This window comes from Macrobrachium rosenbergii, chromosome 37, assembly GCF_040412425.1.
Source record: "Macrobrachium rosenbergii isolate ZJJX-2024 chromosome 37, ASM4041242v1, whole genome shotgun sequence".
Classification (NCBI taxonomy): domain Eukaryota; kingdom Metazoa; phylum Arthropoda; class Malacostraca; order Decapoda; family Palaemonidae; genus Macrobrachium; species Macrobrachium rosenbergii.
Genome location: NC_089777.1, coordinates 10,356,198 through 10,373,697, shown reverse-complemented (window position 1 = coordinate 10,373,697; position 17,500 = coordinate 10,356,198). Strand labels below are relative to the sequence as shown.

At 36.9% G+C, this 17,500-nt stretch overlaps 1 protein-coding gene across 1 annotated transcript in view; it reads left to right on the top strand.

The window, feature by feature from the left end:
* The window catches only part of LOC136825112 (peripheral plasma membrane protein CASK-like), an 833,202-nt gene that overhangs the window by 95,738 nt on the left and 719,964 nt on the right, over positions 1-17,500 (top strand). The window contains exon 3 of the mRNA XM_067081155.1: positions 10,362-10,439. Within this exon, the coding sequence (XP_066937256.1) occupies positions 10,362-10,439 (78 nt within the window). The remainder of the gene's footprint in view (positions 1-10,361; positions 10,440-17,500) is intronic.

The following is a 17,500-nucleotide window of genomic DNA, read 5'->3' as shown; positions in this document are numbered from 1 at the left end:
GTTGAATACCAGACGAGTTGTTTTTCAATTCCTGCTTCATCTTTTTAATAGTTAGCGACTCTGAAATCAAAAGGTCCAGTCTATTTGGACAAAAAGACAGTACCCGAAAATCCAGGTCAGTGAAAGGATGGTCCTGTGCTAAACTGTGTTCTCTAATGGCAGAAAAGGGTGGTTTGGAAAGGGGAACCCTAGTTCCAGTAGAAAGACCTCTGTGTTCCAAAGTCTGTGTCTGAGCCAGCAGGAACTGGATCCCACGTATCGCAGACCACACTGCGAACAAGTGAACAAGTAAACGACACAGGAATTAAGGTCCACAGGCAGAGTAGGCTTCTCTCTCAAAAGTGATCTTATTGTAAAAGGATTACAGAAAACAAACCGGAAACTAATTTGAGGGAAACAATGCGTAAGTATTTCTTGTAACTTTTTTCGGACCATATAGCTACTGTGACCAAGGTAAGGCAATTTAATGTACTTTACATCTTTACTAGCAGTACTGTACACCGGTCTGGGACAAAACTTTTAATTTAAGAAAATTTTCAGAACTTTGTAAAATACAAAAATGGGATATGAGTTTTAAGAAAAATAATTCTGGGGGAAAACCATATCTTGATGAAATAAATTAAAATCACAACAAACATTGTAGGCTCTATTATCAAAGCACGTATTGAGTTCATCTTATACAACTTTGGCGAAAAACTGAGGTAATTCAATCCCAAGCCAGTAAAAGTACTTTTCCTATAAACAGAGGTCTCAAATTTGCCACTATTTCTGTATACCTGTACATCTAAAAATTACCGTAGGTATGTAGATGATACTTTCCTTGTGTTTAAGGAATTATCACATGTTGATTTGTTTTTTGAATATTTTAATTCTCGTCACCCTAACATTTCTTTTACTTGTGAGACGGAACAGGATAATAAGTTGTCAATGAAGAACTTAACAAGAGATGAAACGCTTTTAACACTTTCCGCTAAGGCCACACTCAAGCTTCAGTGAATTAGGTAAAGGGAAGATGAACCTATTAAATCTGAAAGAATCGAGAAAAAGTTCAAATTTGTAAGATTTGACATCGTTGTCCAAAAGAATCTTATTATTTGATGGAGAGAAGAAACAAGTACAAAATGTGCCGAAGTTTCTTCGCCGCAATCGAGTTTTCTGTGAAGCGTGTAATGATGTATGAAACTTTCAGCCGCGGCCCGGTAGTGGCCTGTCTTGTTGGTACCTATAGCGGTGTCAGACGCGCGATCATAGCTAACTTTAACCTTAAATAAAACAAAAACTACTGAGGCCTAGAGGGCTGCAATTTGGTATGTTTGATGATTGGAGGGTGGATGATCAACATACCAATTTGCAGCCCTCTAGCCTCAGTAGTTCTTAAGATCCGAGGGCGGATAGAAAAAGTGCGGACGGACAGATGTATAGCCATCTCCATAGTGTTCTCTTGCAGAAAACTAAAAGAAGAGCTATACAGCTGAAGCTGGAGAAAATCATTAATAAAGAGGGAAAGAAACATTGCTCAAAAACAGAACTGACATTTTATACTTGGAAAAGGGGAGAATAGGAGATTGTACCATCCATGATAAAATGTCAAGTATTTCGGTAATAAACTAGAAATGATTTTAAAGAGAAGGAATCAAATCATAATCGAGAACATTTGGGCAACGCAACGCATACCCAATTGTGTCGAATGCCTTAGAAATTTCTAAAATAACAACAAACATTTCCAGAAATTTTAAGGGGAAAATGATAAAACAGTTTAGAAGAATGGCCCTTATTATTCCTGCCTTACAGAAGTATTATTCCTGCCTTATAGAGTATTATTCCTGCCTTACAGAAGTATTATTCCTGCCTTACAGAAGTATTATTCCTGCCTTACAGAAGCATTATCTGCTTTGTAGAAGTATTATTCCTACCTTACAGAAGTATTATTCCTGCCTTACAGAAGTATTATTCCTGCCTTATAGAGTATTATTCCTGCCTTACAGAAGTATTATTCCTGCCTTACAGAAGCATTATCTGCTTTGTAGAAGTATTATTCCTACCTTACAGAAGTATTATTCTTGCCTTACAGAAGTATTATTCCTGCCTTATAGAGGATTATTCCTGCCTTACAGAAGTATTATTCCTGCCTTACATAAGCATTATCTGCTTTGTAGAAGTGTTATTCCTACCTTACAGAAGTATTATTCTTGCCTTACAGAAGCCATACTGTTTATCTGAAAGATCGTCTCAGGATTCCTCATGTGTACTGAAGTGGAAGTTTGGTAAATTTTCAGGGGGCTTTAGTGAGAGCAGAAGAGTAACCATTTGGTTGGTAGTATGAAAGATTAAAGCGATCATCTTTTTTTGGAATTCGCTGAACCAGAGCAAGGTTCCAAGAGGGCGGTGGTTCAACAATTAGAAGAAAACGAACGCAAAGCGTAGGAGTCACTTCGCCCGAAATTTCAGAAGGAAATAGCTTCTTGCCATGTAGATCATTCTATGGACCTTAGAATTACACACACAAACACTGTATATATAAGTATATATATGCAAGTTCGTTTATTGGGCATTGAATGAAGTAGTTATGGAACGTTTGCCGTCTTATAAAGAAAACCCACATAGAAGTTCAACAGAGGTTTTCTGTACTTAACCAGTTCCTCGCTGGGTGAGCGGGTTCCGTTCTCAACTACCACGCTGTTGGTCGCGAGTTCGAATCTCCGACCGGCCAGTGAAGAATAAGAGGAATTTGTTTCTGGTGATAGAAATTCATTTCTCGCTATAATGTTTGGATTCCACAATAAGCTGTAGGTCCCGTTGCTAGGTAACCAGTTGGTTCTTAGCCACGTAAAAATAAATCTAAACCCTAGGAGAGCTGTTAATCAGCTCAGTGGTCTGGTTAAACTAAGATATATTTAATTTTTCTGTACTTAACCGCCGTCATTGCAGACGACAGGTTAATGTTATTGGTTTGCCTGGTAATCTGTGACCATGACACTTTAAAATGTAAACAGCAGTTCGTTCTGCATTGCAGAACATCCTTATGTGGGTGAGGGGTAAAAGTTGCAGGGTATTATTTGTCGCATTGGTGACGGTATCAAAGGATCTTTGCAGTGTGTTTCTTACTCCGACTTGCATTACTCTCTTGCATTACTTTCTGCATTTTACCATTAATCCGTTTCCTCTGGTTTGTTCCCACCGACTGTTCAACTTCTTGAAGTACCTCCAGCCTTCCCCTCTTTTGAAGAACAAACCCTTTTGTCTGGATCCTCTTGAAGTCTAGGCTTGGGACTTTGCTGTGGCGAAGAACGTCTGAACACCTCAATGCGATGTTTTTGTTATGAATTTATGAGCCAGAGTTTTAATGGTAACACACATTTGCCGTTTTATGATGAACTGTTTATTTAAAGGGCAAAATAACAGAGAAGAGTTCTAGGGGTTCGAAATGAAATATAGCCCGTAGGGGGGTAGTGTCTTTAGTGCGCCTCATGCCGTGCGCTGTAGGCATTACTTTAGGTTCTTTGCGGCGTGCCTTCGGTCCCTAACTGCAACCCCTTTCGTTCCTTTTACTGTACCTCCTTTCATATTCTCTTTCTTCCATCTTACTTTCCACCCTTTCCTAACAGTTGATTCATAGTGCACCTGCGAGGTTTTCCTCCTGTTACGCCTTTCAAACCTATTTACTGTCAATTTCCGTTTCAGCGCTGAATGACCTCATAGGTCCCAGTGCTTGGCCTTTGGCCTAAATTCTATATTCAGTTCAGTTCAAATGAAATATAAAGCACAGTTTTCCAAGGGCTAGTTAGCCGCTTCATAGATAACTGATGAATTAACCATTGAGTATTACCTTCCATTTTGCACTGACATGACGCCAGCTTTGGAAAGCACAACACATCTCAAGGTCTGATGAATAAGTTATCAAACCGCAGCTCCGTTCAAAATATCAGCAGTTACCAAAAATATATTAAAAACCACATACTGCACAAAATGCGCTGAAGTTTCTTCGGCGCAATCTAGTTTTCTGTATGAAACTCTCATCTACGACCGGGCGGGCAACGCTCAGTTGCTCCCAAGATGCGGTCAAGAGAAGGTGCGTCGGCGACGCCTCCGGAATTGGACCCGGCTGTACCATACGCACGATCCATGGCTAACCTTAAACTTAGATAAAATGACAACTAAAGAAAACTAAAAGTTGATCAAAACGGCTTCCAAAAATCATGAAAAAATTACGTTTAAAATAAACGAGAGACCGATGAAGCTTCCTGATTCTTTTGTTGACCATGAAGTGAATTATTTATTTGAATTATTTATTTACACTTAAGTCTTCAAAACGCATGATCAGTAAGAAGGGACCCGGGATGACCAAATACATGATGCATAAATGATAATCTGATAGAATTCGAGTTACTGCTTTTATTTCGCTGTATGAACTGAAAGGTAATAAAAGGGGTTAGCTGCATAAAATCTGGAGAGAGAGAGAGAGAGAGAGAGAGAGAGAGAGAGAGAGAGAGAGAGAGATTCATTTAATAAGAGAGATAAAGAGAGAGTGACGAAGAATAATTCAACAACCAGAGAGAGAGAGAGAGAGAGAGAGAGAGAGAGATTGATTTATTTAATAAGAGAGAGAAATAATTCAACACCAGAGAGAGAGTGATTCATTTAATAAGAGAGATAAACAATTTAACACCAGAGAGAGAGAGAGAGAGAGAGATTCATTTAACAGAGATAAAGAGGAGAGAGAGAGAGAGAGAGAGACGAAGAATTTCAACAGAGATAGAGAGGGTGAGAGAGAATAATTCAACGCCAGAGAGAGAGAGAGAGAGAGAGAGAGAGCGAGCTGAATTAAGGACCCTCAGTAATTTAACATCTGCTGAAATATTCAGAGGCACCACCCCACCTGCGGATATGAAATCACATTAAAATTTCAGCTCCCCGAAGAGTCCAATTCCCTCGCAAAAAAAAAAAAAGTAAGGTCTCTGTTTTATTTATTTCAGTGACGTCCGCAGTCGCATTCTCTCAACTCTTTCCTTTCTCGTCAAAGAAAAATGAATATATATTCTAGAATAACAATAGGATTTTCCAAAGCTCTGTAGCTGGTAATTATTGATTAAGTCTTTGCCGTTGTTTTAAAATGTCATCTGGGAGTCTTCCAGATATATATATATATATATATATATATATATATATATATATATATATATATATATATATATATATATATATATATATATAATATATATATATATATATATATATATATATATATATATATATATATATATATATATATATATATATATATATATATATATATATATATATATATATATATATATATATATATATATATATATATATATATATATATATATATGGCTGAGTGATTATTACAATTGCGTAGCTAACAGGTATTTTTTCCTCTCTGTGATTAGGAATTCAAAGCATTTTTGAAAGTGGAGAGAAATTAGAGTGAGGCTATTTGGAAACTCAAATCAGTTTTCTTATGATCGCGTGTTTTTTTTTTTTTTTTTTTTTTTTTTTTTTGTAGCCCCTTGTAGGATAAAGTAGGAGGACTAGTTTCCCTCCGTTTATTCTTCAAATCTTGCCTTGTCGTCGCGACTCCTCCCATATGGATCAAGATATTTCAGTCAAACTTACTACAAAGGAAAAACATCCTGCTTGGAAGTGTACGAAGGGAGATTGTCCTATCGTTTCGACTGTCTGTTCGCCCTTTTTCACTTCATGTGTTTTTTTTTTTATTTTTCTGTCAAAGAAAGCTATTGTGCAGGCTTTGTCTGTCCGTCCACACTTTTTCTGTCCGCCCCCTCAGATCTTAAAAACTACTGAGGCTAGAGGGCTGCAAATTGGTATGTTGATCATCCACCCTCCAATCATCAAACATACCAAATTCCAGCCCTCTATCCTCAGTAGTTTTTATTTTATTTAAGGTTAAGTTAACCATGATCGTGCGTCTGGCAACGATATAGGACATGTCACCAATGGGCCGTGGTTAAAGTTTTATGGGCCGCGGCCCATACTGCATCATATCGAGACCACCAAAAGATAGATCTGCTTGTCGGTGCCCTTGATTATGCGCTGTTCAGAAAACTCGACTTCGCCGAAGAAACTTCGGCTCATTTTTTACTCATTTAATATGATGGAAGGAATCGGCCTGAAAGTGAGGTTTTGGTTGCAAATATGTTGAAAATTTTTAACTTTGGCCATTACTTTTGAACCATTCATTATCGTAAAGTTTTTGGTAATTATGCGAGAATAGATTATTGAAGTAAACGAAGCTGAAACTTATTAGTTTACAGTTACAATGAATGGAGAATAACGAACAGATCTAACGTTGTAAGAAAAACTTGTAAAAAGGTGCCATTGTATATCTCCTGTTTAAAATTGTTATTCAGTAAGTACTGGATCGTGGTTTTTTTTTTTTTTTACAACTTTTGCTACGTAGCTTTTTATTTAGAAAAAAATCAAACCGTGTCCCAATTCTGTCAAAAATAAGGGTAATTTAAAAGAGCGTCGTTTCGATATATCCCGACCGCAAGGACGTTAAGTACCATCCTGAGACTTGGAACAAGGACCTTTCCATTCTTCATATTTAAAAGATAAGTGGATTTGAGAGGTGCTGGCCTCGAGCTGAACGAATGGAAGAACACACGTGGAGCAGAACAGCCATAGACTGTGGTTGTTGCACAGGAAAAAACAAACATATATCGATCTACACTGCTTTTAGTTTTCTGTAAAAGAAAACTATTGTGCCGGCTTTGTCTGTCCGTCCGCACTTTTTTCTGTCCTCCCTCAGAGCTTAAAAACTACTGAGGCTAGAGGGCTGCAAATTGGTGTGTTGATCATCCACCCTCCAATCATCAAACATACCAACTTGCAGCCCTCTAGCCTCAGTAGTTTTTATTTTATTAAAGGTTAAAGTTATCCATAATCGTGGTTCTGGCAACGTTATAGAATAAGCCACCACCCGGCCTTGGTTAAAGTTTCATTATACCGAGACCACCAAAAGATAGATCCGTTTTCGGTGGCCTTGATTTTGTGCTGTAGCGGCTGTACAGAAAACTCGATTGCGCCGAAGAAACTTAGGCGCATTTTTGTTTGTTTATTTATTTTAAAGATGGAAATTGGTATGAAAAAGAAAGCAATTTATTAATGTTATCATGAACTTGGCTTTTGCAAATTTTTCAGATTTCACTCCTAAAAAAAATAAAAATTTGAAACCTCTCTTTTCCAGTGGTTTCCATATCATTGTTAAATCAAATTCCCTTCAGTTCCATAATGATACTTCTGTGAAGTTTTTACTCTCATTCTCCACTGTGGGCGATTCTCTGATAGGTTAAGTGGTATCTTCTTTACTTTCCCAGTTATCCAGACAGAAAGCGTTCTATTTTTTCCTTATCGTTTTTTATTGGTTTTAAATATTTGAATATTGAAATCTTAAATTACTTCATTTTAGGTTCTGTGAGTAGTAGTATCAGCAGAGTCGTCGTCGCCTGAATTATCCTTAGATATTTAATCATTGTACCTGTTTATAATCCCATCCACCTTTTTAATAACGTGAAAAATGTTTTCACCAATTTTTTTACGTAAATTAAGCAGTAAAATCCATGAATGTTTGACCCGTTATTTTGTAAGGATTTGTAACCAAATCTGCATACGAGCTGAAATTTAAATTGTATACTTTTTTGGTTGAATGGTCAAAATTATTTTGTATACAAATATGAGGAAATGTTTGAATACGTCTCAGTTCCAGGTTCTTGTAGTAGCTGGAACTTGGGTTAATGCACCAAGTTTTTAGTTTGGTCTGTATGTCTCAGTCTGTTACTTATATGGAAATTCATGAAAGTATTTTATATGGTTTTACTGAGAGAAGGCTCGAATTTTCCAGGGTATAGTTGCATTTGTTTCGAGTACTGCTATGGTTTCATTTGTTATTATAATAACTCATTTACTCATTTCCATTTACAGAAAAATCCACGGTTTCCCCGAGTTTGTGAAACAAGAACGAAAATAGAGTACTTGTATAACTCGATGAAATTCGACTTAATATTGCAAAACAAAGCGTGAATAATTTAGGGAACTGAGAGAGATATACTAAAGACCCTCTCTTGTAATGACTGTTCATTCTTTGTAAATCTGTTAAGATAGCAATTCAGATTTTTTCAAATGACATTATTCATCATATTGGTTACTAGGATGACGTGAATAGGGATAGGATCTTAATTAATTTATAAGATTTAGCGCAGTTATAGTTATAATTATCTCATTAGTAGGTTATCTTAACTGTAGATCTCTACGTCTTTTTAATAAAAAGATGAAACAACTTTTTGCATTTGAAATAATACAAATAATGTTATTTGTATTATTTGAAACAATACAAATAACTTTTTGCATATGAAATAATACAAATGTTACATAATAGTGTCGAGATAACGAGGCAAATTTAGTACATTTGTTCCAGCAATATAGTTAATCTCGAAAGCTGCTGCGACAAATCTAGCTGCACTTACAGAATGTAAACACCTCTTCACAACAACCAAAATGTGTCGAGTACACCAACAACGACGAGGGAGAGAGGGAGAAAAAAAAAAAGTAGTGGACCACGTTCTGTAGACGTGAGATGCTTCCACATGTATTGTGAGACTCGACTTATATAGAGTATCTAGGAATGTGTACCTTTGGGGAAGGCAGGAACACCAAGTTTAGGGAATAGTCATCTCTAGGGAAAAGAAACTTGCAGTCGGGAAGTCCCAAAACTTAAATGAACATCTGCCCTTTTTTATCTCTCTCTCTCTCTCTCTCTCTCTCTCTCTCTCTCTCTTTCTCGTGCTGGACAGGTTTTACGACAATAAAGCCTTTGTGGGCGTCATGAATCTTTCTCTTTCTCAGTCCCTTGGTCATTGAATATTCAAAACTCTTACATAGAATACTCTGTTATCTCTCTCTCTCTCTCTCTCTCTCTCTCTCTCTCTCTCTCTCTCTCTCTCACCTCCTGTAGGCATTACGGAATGTTTGCATTAGGAGTAATGGGGGAAAGAAGATGCAAGGAATAGCAAAAGATGGAGAAAGTTAACTCGAGCGGCCGATCCTGCTATACAGTGGGATTAATAAGGTCGAAAGAAGTATTGGGTAACTGGTTGAGTCAGTTTCAATGTTAAGACAATATTCTTGTCCGTATATGCCCCCTGCTTAATGAAGCACAAGAGTTCGGAAAGGAGAGTATTTCAGAAGAATAATTTATAGAGTACCTATTAACTTTTTTCCAACAATATACCTTTTTACCATTGGCAATATATTGTTTAAGTTATCTGAGACATTCAGTTTTTCAGGAGTCGAGACCTACCACACAACACACACACACACACACACACACACACACACACACACACACAGGCACCGTTGTGTGATCGAATTCCGTCTCTTTAGCCTTGACTTTTTGTCGTGTGATGTGGTTGTATCGTCACTGATAGTGAGGAGGAGTTTCCAAAGAATATATATATTTTTTTCCTTAAAACGTGGTCTATTTCCTGCTTTTCTGATTTTATTTCCTTGAATACGAAATGTTTTACAAAGTAATAATTGGATTTTACCCATCACCTTTTGGCTGCGTGCGTGCCCACAAGCATCAATGTCTGAAATTCACCATTTTTGGATAACGAGCTTGATGGCGCGCCCAGGGTGGACAAACAGGTTTGCAAGAGGAGGGGATGGATGTCTCCCTACCCTCATGTCCCCCCCTACCCTCAAACAGGTTGATCCCCTACCTATCCCCGCCCCCCACCCGGGTGGGACAAACAGGTTTGCAAGAGGAGGGTGGATATGTCATGTCTCCCCTACCTCTCGATCCCCTACCTACCCCGCCCCACCAGGGGTGGACAAACAGGTTTGCAAGAGGAGGTGGATGATGTGGACAAACAGGTTTGCAAGAGGAGGTGGATGTCCCCTACCCTCCCATGATCCCCTACCTGCCCCGACCCCACCCCATGGTGGACAAACAGGTTTGTAGGAGGAGGGTAGATGTGTCTTGTCTCCCCTACCCTCCCAATCCCTTACCTACCCCGCCCCACCCAGGCGGACAAACAAGTTTGCAGGAGGAGGGTGGATGTGCCATGTCTCCCCATACCCTTCCTGTCCCCTACCAACCCCACACAGGTTTGCAAGAGGAGGGTGGATGTGTCATGTCTCCCATACCTCCCAATCCCCTACCTACCCCGCCCCCACCAGGGGCGGACAAACAAGAAAGATCCACTTGGATTTTATTATTACAGATTAGATATCTTGCACTATGCGTGTATTTTCCTTATGACAAATCATACATTTCCACGGAAATTAACATTTTTAACATTTTCCTTCGTCTCTTCCAGTATGGATGGCGCCGACCTCTGCTTCGAGATCGTCAAACGGGCGATGTCCGGATTTGTATACAGCGAAGCTGTGGCCAGGTAAGAGAATGATCGCAGATGCTTTCATCTCGTATATGAATTTAACTAGCGTTACTTGTTCGAGGTCCTTGATTTCAGAGCTTACCTTTTAGGTAATTATACCGTATTTTTACCCACTTTTTATTCCCGGAAATGGTAGTAGTCTCTCCTAAAATATATGAATATTTTTTTTCCTTTACCATATTCAGATGATCTGGAAGTTGAAATGGGCGAGGGGTAATTATAACTTATTTTTACCCATTTTTTATTCCCGGAAATGGTAATAGTCTCTCGTAAGTAATATGAATATTTTTATTTTTTTTACCATATTCAGATAATCAGGAAAGATAAAATGGGCAATTGATAATTATACCATATTTTTACCCACTTTTAATTCCTGGAAATGGTAATAGTTTCGCCTAAGTTATATGAATATTTTTTTTCATCGTATTCAGATAATCAGGGAAGATAAAATGGGCAAGTGGTAAGTGTACCATATTTTTACCAACTTTTGATTTCCGGAATCAAAAAGTTATATTAATAATTTTTTTTTTACCATATTCAGAGAATCAGGTAAGTTAAAATGGGCAAGTGGCTACTGTTTCCACTGGTTCTCGCAAAATTATACGAAGGAGACCTTATGTATCTTATTTCCCTCTTTTATTTACTTTTGCAAGAACTTGAAAATGAAACCAGAGATGATGGATATAAACAGAAACTTAATGAAGCCTCGTCGCTGTCGTGCGATCGTCAAGTCTGGCTTGAGGAAAGCATCCTTCGGGATTAAGGTCACTTGCTTTGTGTCGCAAAGCGAGGAATGATTCATGGTTATGACTGATTGACTACCCAAATTCAAACAAAGGAGGGCCACTGACGCCATGCATTTATATCTGCTTGCATGCGGAAAAGTGTTTCTGTCAAACGTAGCATAATCCACTTTTCATCAAATCTGATTAAAGCAATTTTTTCATCAGCAGTTTAATGGCTCATCAAAACAGATATGAGAATTGCTGTCGTTTGATCCCAAATAGATAGTTGAAAAGGTATTTTACTCTTGATAAGAGCTTAATTGGATGCGCTGAACATTGTTATGACTCTGTAATGTACTACTGTAATAGCTGTAGTGATATTATTTCATGTATTAAACATTTCTGCCCTAAAATGGAAGACTGCAGTGTCTGAAAAAATACAAAACTGAGAAAGAATGGTAGATTTTGCAGTTTTCCCTTGCCTTACTACTGATTTTGCAGCTGGCGCAAATGGGATCCCGTAACTGCCTGTGGAAAGCACTGAAGAATCATTCTGAAACTGCAGTAACCTGCGTATTAGTGTTTCACGAGCCCAATAGGTGGCAAATCTCAGTTTCTAAAATTTTGCAGATACTGCAGTTTTCCATTTTAGGGCAGACTTGGCTATGCTGTCGACCCTTGCAAATTCTTTGATGAGATATGAATTCATAGTTCTTCGCATTGCGTTCCACCTTCCATGCAGGTTTTCTGTAATCCGGACTGAAGGTTATTTAATACTGCTTAGTTATGAACAACTTCTGGATGGTACTGACCTTCCCCTGGTGTGGTGAGCTTCTGTCGAAGATCAGAAATGAAACAAAGGCCACTTCAAGTATATTGAAGCTGAAAAAGAAACGAGGGATTTTATGAAACCACGGATAAGCTAAAGTTAAAAGTCGTGAGTCCAGAAAGTTGCAGGTTGTACAGCACGTTATGGTCGAAATGGACAATAATGCTGGGAAAATATGTCAGCCACTCATTTCATCCTCTCTGTTATATATGTATATATATATATAATATATATATATATATATATATATATATATATATATATATATATATATATATATATATATATATATATATATATATATATATATATATATATATATATATATATATAATATATATATATATATATATATATATATATATATATATATATATATATATATATATATATATATATATATATATATATCACATAACCACAGGTGAAAAATAAGAGACGGGGTGTAGGTCCTGACCGGTTTCGACTTTATTTCCAAGCCATTGGAAATAAGGAGGTAAAAAAAAAAAGAACTGATTAAGTTCTTCATCAGATTCGAATCACAACATAATTCGAATCTAATGAACAAGCACTTCATCAGTTTTTCAATTTTTTTTTTTTTTTACTTCCTTTTGCGTTCACAATTGTCCATATATAAAGAGACCGAATTGAATTGAATTGAATATAGAATTTAGGCCAACATAAGAGGATTTCCACGGTACTCGTTACTCGATACAAAGAAAAATCTTGACTGATTGAATTAGTCCGTTTGAAATTGATCCTGTATCCTGTTTATGAGCTTCAAATGCAGCACCTACCTACTCACAGAGCTTGTTTTAAATGGGTTTTGTTCGGATGCCTTTCATGAATGCGCCACCGTCCCTGATTGAAGCGTCATGCAGAAATAAGTGGCCTTTTCATCGTTGTATAATTAGCTTTATTATCAAGCTTTCGAGAGTTATATGATTATAAACTTTGTGTGTGTGTGTGTGTGTGTTATAGAGGATTCTGTTATATATATATATATATATATATATATATATATATATATATATATATATATATATATATATATATATATATATATATATATATATATATATGTATATATGTACATATACTGTATATATATAATATATATGCATATATATATATATATATATATATATATATATATATATATATATATATATATATATATATATATATATATATATATATGTTTTTTTATCACACCGTGATTTATATACAATCATGAAGCTACAAATGTCGCTTAATATCAAATTCACGCTACCTCGGGAATATCTCCGATGGAGAATTATCACCAAAGGGGAATTTATAAGTGATAAATGGATTGGTACTGTCGGGTCGCGAACCCACGAGACAGCACAGACCCAGCAACGTTACCACTGTGTGTGTGTGTGTGTGTGTGTGTGTGCGCTCTCAAAATACTACAAGGAAAATTGGAAGAAGGCGTATCTTAGACCTGTTCTGCCAAGTATCATACGTAAGGCCTCATATATATACAACAGCTGTAAAATCAACTTAACTTATTTTTGAGTCATTTGCTTTCCTTCCTAATTATTTATCAGTTTAACCAAAATAGAATTCTAAAAATGAATTACTTGGCGGTTGGGCTGACACACTCTTTGGTATTGTAAGGAGAGGTTTTTTTTTTCATTATAATCTTGATTTTCTTCAGTTACTGTTAATTACTCCAACAGTCAGTAAAATTATGGCAATTCAGTAGAACGGGAGTGTTTATGTTAAACCTCATGGCCATGTCTGATGATGTTCGAGCGACCAAAGGTTGTGACAATTTGTTTTAGGCTCCTCTGGAGAATGGAAGGAGAACAAATTACCAGGTCTTAATTATTTTCTCCTGATGGTTCTAGATGACTGAGCCGATTGCGTGATCGGGTAGACATTTGCGTGAGTGTGTGTGTGTGTGTGTGTGTGTGTGTGTGTGTGTGTGTGTGTCGTACACGCACTAATATCTTTTTTCCTGTACATGAAAACAGCTGTCACGTTTGTCAAATTAAAAGGATATCTTTTTCCACTGCGGTGATATCGATTTATCCTCGTCCTGGCTAATTAGCTTATCACGCTCTGATTTTTTTGTTTGGTTAAACAAAAAGGGCGTATTCTACTTAAGACCCATTACGGTCAGTTGTTGTCATTATGTTTTTCTAGGTTTATATTAGGTAGATGTGTTTCCCCCATGCTGACATTCAGAGCTCAGTATAATATAACTATATAGTTGATATATATATTTATATATATATATATTTATATATATATATATATATATATATATATATATATATATATATATAATGAAATTTGTTATCCCTGATTTATATACAGTCCGAAGCTCATTGCGCAATGTTTTGACCGTCGAATGGAGTCGTTGGAAGGTACTGTGTCGAGGGATCGAGACCCGGCGGTACCGATCCATTTATCACTTAAAACATTCCCCTACGGTGATAATTCCCCATCGGGGATATTCCCGAAGTAGCGTGAATTGGATATTAAAAGACATTTGTAGCTTTATGATTATATATATATATATATATATATATATATATATATATATATATATATATATATATATATATATATATATATATATATATATATATATATATATATATATATATATATATATATATATATATATATATATATATATATATATATATATATATATGTGTGTATATGTATGTTTGTGTGTGTGCGTGTATGCACATACTTTTTATGTATTGTGTACCCAATTGTATTCTTTCCCGTAAGGGTTCTGTATCGTGGTCTTTTCACACAATTAATGAGCTAAGCTTCCCATTTCCTCGTGCACGAAATAAAAGTTCTAATTCCCTAAAAAGTTATTTTTCTTTTGTATCGCGGAGCCTTATTGAAATGCCTAGTCTAGTGTCCTCGTGGGCAAGAAGAGGTATGATTCATACGCAACGACGTAAGCGTTTTTATTCTTCAAAACGTTCCATTTGGTAGATAGGTAAAAATAGCGACTCGTGTTTAATGGTGCCGAACGCACTTTTCATTCTTTGGCTCCGATTGGACTGCGTCTTTTACAAGGTAGATGGTAAAGTCATTTCCTTTGGTTTATTGCCATTAGATCGTTCGTGTCTCTCTCTCTCTCTCTCTCTCTCTCTCTCTCGCTCTCTCTCTCTCTCTCTCCTTGCTTAATTTCATAAATTCCCCCTTAATTTAATCTCTCTCTCTCTCTCTCTCTCTCTCTCTCTCTCTCTCTCTCTCTCTCTCTCTCTCTCTCTCTCCTTCCTTAATTTAATTTCATAAATTTCCTCTCTCTCTCTCTCTCTCTCTCTCTCTCTCTCTCTCTCTCTCTCTCTCTCTCTCTCTCTCTCTCTCTCTCTCTCTTCCTTAATTTCAATTTCATAAATTCTCTCTCTCTCTCTCTCTCTCTCTCTCTCTCTCTCTCTCTCTCTCTCTCTCTCTCTCTCTCTAGATAATTGGTTAAGGATATACTTTTTGTATTCTTGCCAGCCAGACTGTATATTTATGACCAGAATACTGGAAAGCGAACTTTCAAACATTTTGTCATTGTCGTCCATTTTCGTCTGCTGTTGATGTTAGTCCAGTTGCTTTTTCTTGTCTACCATCGGCTTCAAGAAATGTGCCTGTTATTGTCACATTTACCCTCTAAATGCTCAAGCAAGGATGTAAACCCTGTAGAACGGACTTCTTAAGCCAAAATGCTCAGTCAAAATCCTCATCATCCCAGTGACCCGGAATCATTTTCCCGAGATGTAACCGAGTATCGGGACCTTTCCCTGAAAAACCGGGACGCTATATCATAAAAAGTAACCACAGAATTTTCTTGAAAATAATCTCATAATGTTTCCCACACCCAAATTACTCTAGGTTACAACAGTATTTAACCTAACCCAGTCTAACCTAACCTAACCTAACCTACCTAACCTAACCTAGGGACGCGCATAAAAACCGGGGCTGGTGCAATACTAGCATACAGTACATCTCAGAAATTTAAGGGCCTGCCACCCACGCGCCATGTTTGCCATCTTTTCACATATTTAACTCTCTCCACATTTTGATGGGGTTATATTTTTCTCCTTCGACCCTTCCTCTCTCACATTTCAGTCCAGAAATTTCAAGTTGACAGTTTTCTTTGTTTGGTTAAGGACTTGTCATAACCAAGGTCTACAGAATACACTATGGTCTCGAGATTGCAGTAATAATCTTTTTTAGCTTTTCTATGAAAATAATTAAATAAAATATCGATTTTAAAATTGTGATCCTCTTGACTAATAATCCATTTCTTCACGGCAAGGATTTCCGTGGCCAAGTATTTCTTAGAACAAATTTATAAATAGCGGTACTTTTATTTTTTTATGACTTTTAATCATAATTTTTGTTTAAGCTTAGCTTGAATTTTTTGTCATAAATGCTATCAGTCGATGCTTGTCATCTGTCCACTATAGAAGAAAAGGAGAAGATAAACTTTCTACTTTTATGACCTCTACTCTTCCAAGTTCAAAAATTCAAAAAAATCTGAAAAAAACTGTTACCACTTTTGTATTCATCCGTGTCACTGTACAGCTCTGGTTTCTTAGCTTTGGTTTATTTATCTATTTTTTTTTTTTTAAGTGTTCAGCTCAAACACCGCGTCTCTTCACTGTCTAGTTTTCAAGATTTTGCCTCGGAACATCTGATGCAAAAAGCGAAAATTTTCCTCCTCAAAGATATTTTTCAGAAGGTGAAGAAGTGTGTTGGCTTCTCCTGGGATCGTGTGGGTGAGTTTTACGCTGATCCTTGAATCCAAATCTCTTTATCATGCGTCATCTGTCGGTGTGTTTTATAGGCTCTTTGGAGGTAAAGAATAGGGCGTTTTTGTGGTCGATCAACTGAGAATGGCGTTGGAGAGAGAGAGAGAGAGAGAGAGAGAGAGAGAGAGAGAGAGAGAGAGAGAGAGAAGAGCTCGCTTCGCTGGCATAAGTAGGGGAGAGAGAGAGAGAGAGAGAGAGAGAGAGAGAGACGAGAGGGAGAGAGAGAGAGAGAGAGAGGAGAGAGAGAGAGAGAGAGAGATTGAGGGAGAGAGAGAGAGAGAGAGATTGTGGGAGAGAGAGGGAGAGAAAAATCGCTTCTCTGGCATAAGTAGGGGGAAGAAAGAGAAAGTTTGAGAGAGAGAGAGAGAGAGAGAGAGAGAGAGAGAGAGAGAGAGAGAGAGAGAGAGGGTGGTTGAGGTGCAAGGGGATATGTAGATAAGGAAACATTATTTAATTTGGAAATTGCTATTAAGCTCCCACCTACCCCGTCCTTGTTCAGTTTAAATAAAGTGTTTTTGTTTTATTAACAAATTTGTTCGTGCTGAGAAAATTTTTCAATGCAAGTAGTAACTGTGTTGAAATCTGTAAACGTTTTTGTGGACGTCAGGCCGTATGACCTTTTAAACCAGATATGAGCATAGTGAAATAAGAATTCCTTCAACAGTTGTAACATTGGATAACACTCTAATAGTCTTATCTTCA